Here is a 7,850-nt window from a genome sequence, read left to right as displayed (position 1 = left end):
ATTCTAAACACATAAGGTCCTTCTGTGTTCTTTATAAAAATTTATTTCTCTCTTGCAAATATTTGCAGCCTCTATTCTCAATTACGCATTGGTCTTACTTATTTGCGTATACTCTATTTTGTTTCATGTTCTTTTCTACCGCATGGCTAGCAGTGGGTCCATACCGTAGCGCATGACCCCGATGATGCGTGCAATTTGCCTGAAACCGTTGAAGGAAGAAGAAGCTCTTGTCCGAAGCGAGCATAGTTCCGCAGTTCTGGTACGTCGTACATTTTTCAACTCAACTTCTTTATTTCTTTACTAGTTGATGCGGCAATCTGCAGCTATGTTTCTTTCAGGTTGTCCTTCAAATTTGCATTTGCAGCAGTATATTTCTTTATGTCTGCCCATGACGTGACGAGCAACACGACAAAGTGTTGCGGTGCCTGGTACTGTAGTACCTAACGGTGGGCTACGTTGCCAAACCGTTCCAATTTTAACCTTTACAAAGCATTATTTGTGCTATGGTGTTGCATTGCCTGTTTTGAATTCAGTATATGAAAGAATCGAGTAAGCCCCCACTATATTTATAAGTCTCTAACATGCTAGACAAGATAATAATCATACCTTTCGTGCTTCACCAAATGCTCGCCGGCATAAGATTTTTCTTTCTTTTTCATTTCTATTATTAGGCACACTCGCGAAACGCACGCTCTTTCGAGCATTGCGCGCCTGTGTCGGTTTGTTGACGTAAGATTGAAGCGTAAGATTGAAGAAGCGTAAGTTTGAGAAGATTTTCCTGTATGAGTGTATCAAGCTGGCGTTGGTTGAACTCAGTGGCCACCAAGCACTCGGTTAGCTCGGCTGGACTAAAGGCTCCCACGCATCTTTGGGTAGTGCTGGTCATGGCACTAAGCTAATTACTAAGCTTGCCCCAAATGAATGACTTGAAAGAATGATGATGAATATTAGGAATGATGACTCTTTAATACAAATAGCATCCTTACAGCAACATAATTGCATTTATAAATTTCGTCATATAGAAACTTCGATTGTCAACAATAACAGAACTGTATACGGTGACCAAATGCTAGAGTTTTGTTTACCGACTATTTTAAATTGGTTGAACAAAGAAAACGTTCTCGATGTATCCAGTCTGTCGCTGAAAAGCTTACGTGACATATTCGTATGATTGCTTATGTTGCTGTAGGGTCACCTGTTGTTTTCTTTTTGTTTTTTGCTGTCTTCAACATTGAGGGTATTTCCCCCCCCCCCCGATTTTTCAAATGTTCACACAATACCCTTGTTCATTATTTCTTACCACGTTTGCTTACTGTTTCTGCTGTTCTGTTCACGCATTAGGTATACGGCATGGCTTGAACTGCTGTAACCGCTCAGTGTGTGAGGTACCCAGGTTCTCCTCAAGCTGCTCAGTGCATCTTTTTCACCTGGTCTCCTCGCAACCTTGTGGCACAATAAGCTCAATTCCATTCATTTCAAAGTTCATTGGCTCAGTTACTCGTCCGTGAACTATTCAGTCACCAGATATTTATCGTAAATCGCCTTACCGTTCAGACGCGTGCGACAAGGCGACACTTGTCTACAGGGCAATGGGAAGGCGGGCCACGATGGGAATAGATGTAAATGCCGTGTGGAAACTTGTTGGTCGCACTCACTGGTATAAATATTGCTCGCCTTAAGTAGCTTTTGTGTGGCCTTTCTCATGTGATTTGTGCCAGTTACAGGTTTGTCATCCTGTAAGTACTGCCATTGCGTCTTGATTATTCTGCTGCATCATGCGTGTAGCGTTAGTAGTAGACTATCATGCTGCAGGCACCGGTACTACTTCAGTGTGCCATCGCGTGCCAGCAACGCGCTAAGATATTACCGTGAGTGTCGTTCAAAAATGTTGGATGAAAAAAGGTCACAGTTTTGCTGCAAAGGCGAAGCAATGAATGCGATAGCAACAAATTACAATGTCACGCGAAAAACAACAAGGAAATCAAAACGTGCCCCGCATTGCTCACGCACAAATGATGTACAAAACATACTCACAGGTACAGATGAACGCAAGTAAGTGTCTCAGTTGTACTTCGCTGTGTCTGAAAAACGCGCCTTTTTCGCAAACGAAGATTGTGCAGAGAATGCAGTGACCTTTGTGCGCCTGGTAACTACAACAAAATCGTTCAAGTGAAAGCACAAATCGTACGATCCTTCCCGCCACGAGATAATCGCACACACGCGTGAGCGTCTTTCCCCTCCTCTCTCCGAGTGGGACATGAACGCCTGAGATGTGAACACTTGAGCACGGGTCCCCGCGTCGTGACGATCTGGCAATGCAAGCGAAGCGCTAATTGCACCATCTCTCTGCTAATGCTGAAAACTTGATAGTTACCCCGAGATCGGCATCGCCAGTGGGAAATAGTGGAAGTGGTATACATAAATAGTTTGCCGTTTCAGCATTGGTGAAAAAAAAAACAATTTGCTCCTTCGTGGCTCCGTGGCTAACACCACGCACTCACAAGAAAGAGGTCGAACCTTCGATTTTGCACGCCAGAGTTTTTTTTATTAAAATAATTTTTTTTCTTTGCCTTTCCATATGTAGAAATTTATATGCATATTCGGTGACCGATGGCGCTTGCTTACGCCGGCGGTGGAATTGAGCCAAAAGTATTATTATATTCGCTCTCACAATAGCAGAACAAAAAAATTAGCCCCGTGTCTGCATTACACTACAAATGCCATCGAAAGACGATAGTATTCTGTCTGAAGAGAAAGAACAAAACGTTAATTTGATGTTGTGCACAAGAAAATTGGTGAATGGTATTCTGGAGGCGCTGCGTTAGAGTGCCTCGATCGTGCAGCGGAGGCAAACGAGCGCATCAAGTCACGTCAAACCTAGACATGAGCGCTATCTGGCATTTATCTTAGAAAACGAAGCACGCAGCGCGCACGCCTGTCTCGGAGGCGGTTAAATGTAAAGCGCAAGGCGACGTGTGGCGCCACCAAAGTGTCGTCTTAGCAAGGCGTTGGAAAACTTGCCTTTTCTTGCAACCGTTACATTGTGAGCGCAGCGTGATAAATGCTGTGGTCCTTAGAATTACCGATGTAGGCAATTTCTATTATAAGGACACACATATCGAATATAGACGTGTTGTTATGGTGCCTCAGATATGAGCAACAATTGTTTTTCTAATGACAACTGCAAAGGTATGAACGCTACAACTTGAGCAATATTGGTGGCGCTTCGGATGGGGTCGGCCGCTTAGGGTATCACTGGGTGCTGTATGGGGTATTGTTACAGCAGACAAACAGACAAATTTACAGACAGATAGACCAAAATGTGTGCGTCGTAAGTCCCCAAAAAGGAGCATCGTCTTTGAAATGTGCAAGGCCACCAAACACAGTGACACAATTTCGTGTCACTTGGATACCTGCTATTCTCTTCTATACCCGCCTCTGTTGATTCTGTTGGGTTCATTTAAACGTATGAGAATAAGAAATGTTCTGAAGTTGGAAGAACAACTCTATACTCTGCTGATAGTTGAAGGATGCGAAATTATGCATGAAATATATCGAGGAACCATGTTCAGTACACAGCTCGATCAATGCTTATATGGAAAGCGGCTGCAGGCTCTTTTAAAAGCTCGTCCATGCTGTTGATTTTGTTGTCCACTTGGCAGACTAGCATTGAAAATTCGCCTGAATTTGAAATCTTCGCTTAGTAATCTAGAGTACAGAACAGATGAATTATAATAAGCGGTCTTCGCCAAGATCTTCTAGAGTGATTTTGGAATGAATAACCAGCATGCCAGTACTTTAAGTTCATATATTTGCTGAAAGCATAACATGCTAACGCGCAAACGAGGAACCTATTGCTCGGGTTATCATCTCTGCTTTCTATACTAATAGGAAATATATCAACGCTGCAGACACATTCTCGTAATTGCTATCAGGTGCTCTATAAAGTACAAATTGATAACTTCGTACCGCGCGCCTACGAGCAGTAGGTACTGTATCAGCAGAGCCCTATGGTTCACGTAAATCTAGAATCTTCGTGCTGTCAGTCCTCATGGTTTTCTGGAAACATTGGTACGCTAAACGCTTTTTTTAGAGCCTTGTATCTAAGACAGCGTTGTTAGCGATAGCTAAGAAACACCATTGAAAGTTCTACATGGTGCTTAAGCTGCTAATAACGTTGTCTTTTTTGCCTATTGATATACAGATGAGTGAGGAGAGCAGCAAGAATCCACCTAAGGAGTCCCAAGAAGGTGATGCAGCAGGTGACACTGAGGAGTCATCTACAGCCACCGATGCCAGTGATTTTCTTACGACTGGACAAAACCTAGCCTCAGCAGTTGACCAGGCCCATTCCGTGAGCACCGTCGTAAGTCCAGATGAAAGGGAGGACACAGCAGCGCCCAAACGACTTCGCCGTCCACCAGTGGGCAGAGTGCGTTTCAACCTGAACAGCGAGAACCAGACTAGGGTGATCACGTCTGGTAACAGCTCTGGTACGTTGAGCAGCGGAAGCATTCATCGTATGTCAGAGAACCAAGTTATACGGGAAGAAAGAATTAAGACGTTTAGTAAAAAGAAAGAATAGTCATAACAAGCTAGTTGTGCAAGTGCGGAAAAATTGCAGTTTTGAAAAATTATTACGAACACATATAGCCCTCATGCAATATGTGAAGTGAAACGGGCTTGTGGGTTGCGGTTACGAGGGTTGAATAATTCACACTTTATTACATTTTCACAGAAGTGAATCGTACGCAGCCTGAAAAGCTTTCCGCACAGTAATTCCTAAATGGAATGACATTGTGATAAAGCTGTTTTGAATTTCTGCTTACATATCTCCGATGCACTGTGTAGCGGTGTATAAAAAACCATCCGCCGTGTGGTCCAACTAAACCGTAAAACAAACTATGCCCCCGAGATTCCGTCAGATCACTCCGAGTCATTAATCACTCAAGTTTCTAAATGGCTCTTAGAGATTGCAGATAGAGCGTACCTACGCGAGTCACAGATAGTAAAATACCTATAAAGGCTGGTATGCGAACATGCTGCCGACCCTGCCAAGGCTGCCTTCTGGTTTCTAACACGCAAGAGAACCATGTGCACAACCCTTGTATAACGAATTCCCATTTTCAAACAGTGTTATAATATTGGGGATGGTTAGGGCTTTGCCATGGCTGAAAACATCCACGCAACCATGAAGTGCTTAGCGAAGCACACACGTATATCAGGTTTATCGTCAGAATCATGAGTGTGTTGTTCGTTTTGTAGCTAATGAGTCGAACTCTCGAGTACCTTCTAGTGGGGTTACCCAAAAAGATGCCTCTCAGCAAATGCCTCCTCCCGGGCCACCACCTTGTCTCGGCGTCCTCAGGATCAGCGATTCACCCATCTTCACTGGTGCCAATGACACTGACGTGGAGAACTGGCTCGCCATTTACGACCACTTGAGAGTTCCCGACAAATGGGACGAGGACGGCAAGTTCACCAACTTGGTGTTCTACCTTGCGGGCGTCGCCAGTTTGTGGTACAACTACACGTCTGATTTCGCTACCTGGTCCAATTTTAAAACCGCTATCATCAACGTTTTTGGCCGTACTACCGTTCTTAAGCTGCAAGCCGAGCAGCATCTAAGCGAACGCACTTAGCAAGCCGGTGAGTCATTCACCAGCTACATCGAAGAGGTCCTGGACTTGTGCAGGAAATACAACGACAGCGTGTCCGAATCTGACAAGATCCGGAACGTCATATTGATGATGCCTTCACGATGCTGCTCGCCAAAAATCCAGGCATAGTGGCGTAGGTTGTCACGCTGTGCCAGAGCTACGAGGAGCTCCGCCGGCAGCGTTCAATGACCCGTCGCCCCCACCACGAGATGCAGGGCTTGCTGGCTTGGAGGCGTGCTGTGACCAGGTTTCGCTGCTGGCAGAACTCAAGTCCTTCATACGTGGCGAAATCATGCGCCAGTTCTCTCTCCTGCCCAACCACCGGCTGTTCAACAATAGGCCACAACCCTTCTTCCTCCCATCCGCCTATCGATTGAGCAGGAAATAGCGGAGGTCATGCCTGCGTAACACCCCCAACAACCTTGGTCTCCTGCATCCCTAATTTCTGCCCAAGTGGTCGCCAGGCCGCCTCCAGTCGTTCCAGTACCCACTCCACTGAGTTACGCCGAAGCTGCCACTCGACCTCCATTCTTTGCAGTGGGAATGTCGGCTACGTATGTCGACGCGACCCTGCAGACTCAGCTCCAGTTCGCCCTGCAGCCTTTCCAGCCACCGTTCCGTCCGTCGGCTCTTACGACATGGATGAGACATACACCGGCGAACCTTTGGCGCATACCCGACAGCTGGCCCACCTGCTTCGCCTGCGGTTACGCCGGCCACGTAACACGTTATCGCCCTCGTGTACAGCCGCCTCCCATCTCATCGCTTGTTGCTGGCCAGCTCAGCCGTTCCTATCAAGACGAACCGCCGTCTAAGCCACTGCCACCTCACCTAGCTTCATCTCCTCGAAGGTCGCTGTCTTCACGACGTCATTCTCCGCCCTTCACGCGACCAAGTTCAGCAGCTCACGAGCGAAAAAACTGGTCGTTGCAGTCCTTGAGCCAAAGACTGTGACGCTATTGCATTGCGAAAGCCCTCAGAGCAGCCCATCTAATGTCATTGACGTGCTTGTGGATAGTTTTCGTGCGTCTGCTCTTATTGACACTGGAGGTGCAGTATCAGTTATGGACTAAAATCTTTGCCGCTTACTGCAAAAAGTGACGACACCGATTTCTGAGTAGTCGCTTCGTACCGCAAGTTCGCATCATATTCATCCTACAGCAGGGTGTACAGCTCACGATGTCGTTCAGGACGTTCAGTATGTCGCCCAGTTCATCATCATTCCTGTGATGAGATTTTCTCTCGCGCCACGATGCCATCATTCGTTGTGCCGCCGCCGAAATTGACCTCTCACCCTTCTGGCATTTGACGCCAGAAGACAGTCCCTCGACACTGAGCAAGATTTTCGTGAAAGACGATACAATAGTGCCTCCAAGCTAGGTGACGGCTTTTTCGGTATACTGCACCGGTCTATCTGACACCATTGTACTCGTTTTGCCATCCGACCGTGCTTGTGGTAGGAAAGGGTTGCTAGTACCGTTCGCGACCCTACAAATCACCCACGGCGACGCCGCTATTTTTGTAAGCAACCCATCTCCGTGCGCTGTTACCTTGGTTCGAGGAGAATGTCTTGGCAGAGTGGTACCAGTCGACAACGCACAAGCCCTGGACGTACTGGATGACTCGCATTGTCCCAGTTTGTGTACCATCAGTGTTGTTTCCACTTCTGATCCATCATCTCATGATGTACTTGGCCCTTACATTGCTGAAAACCTTACGCCGATAGAGCGTTCCCAGCTTCTGGACCTGTCGCAAGAATATCGTTCCTGTTTCGATGTCGGGCGAAGTTCTCTCGATCACGCGTACACTGTTACGCATCGCATCGACACTGGTACTCATCCACCATTACGGCAGCGTCCATCGTGTCGTCTTCTGAACGTCGGGAAATTAACGAGCAGGTTGATGATCCTTGCTCACTTCGACACCAAAGCAGACACAGAAGTCCGCACTGACACGAGCAACTTTGGCCTCGGAGCTATTCTCATGCAATATCAAGATGGCGTAGAAAGCGTCATCGCCTATGCTATAGCCGCACGTTGTCATCTGCGGAGGAAAATTGCTCGACGACTGAAAACGAATGTCTAGTGGTTGTATGAGCCATAACGAAATTCAGGCCCTACTTGTACGGATGCCCCTTCCGAATCGTCAGTGACCACCACTCTCTCTGCTGGCTAGCGAATCTGAAAGATC

The 7,850-nt window shown here is 46.6% G+C and overlaps 1 protein-coding gene across 1 annotated transcript in view; it reads left to right on the top strand.

Annotated features, from left to right (window-relative positions):
• Nucleotides 1-213: 213 nt before the first annotated feature.
• LOC119177896 (uncharacterized) overlaps nucleotides 214-7,850 on the top strand; it is a 28,567-nt gene continuing 20,930 nt past the window's right edge. The window contains exons 1-2 of the mRNA XM_075870845.1: nucleotides 214-259; nucleotides 4,205-4,493. Of these exons, the coding sequence (XP_075726960.1) occupies nucleotides 4,205-4,493 (289 nt within the window). The 5' untranslated portion in view covers nucleotides 214-259. The remainder of the gene's footprint in view (nucleotides 260-4,204; nucleotides 4,494-7,850) is intronic.

Source organism: Rhipicephalus microplus, chromosome 1, assembly GCF_043290135.1.
Source record: "Rhipicephalus microplus isolate Deutch F79 chromosome 1, USDA_Rmic, whole genome shotgun sequence".
In the NCBI taxonomy this organism is placed as follows: Eukaryota; Metazoa; Arthropoda; class Arachnida; order Ixodida; family Ixodidae; genus Rhipicephalus; species Rhipicephalus microplus.
This window is presented reverse-complemented; position numbering and strand designations above follow the sequence as displayed.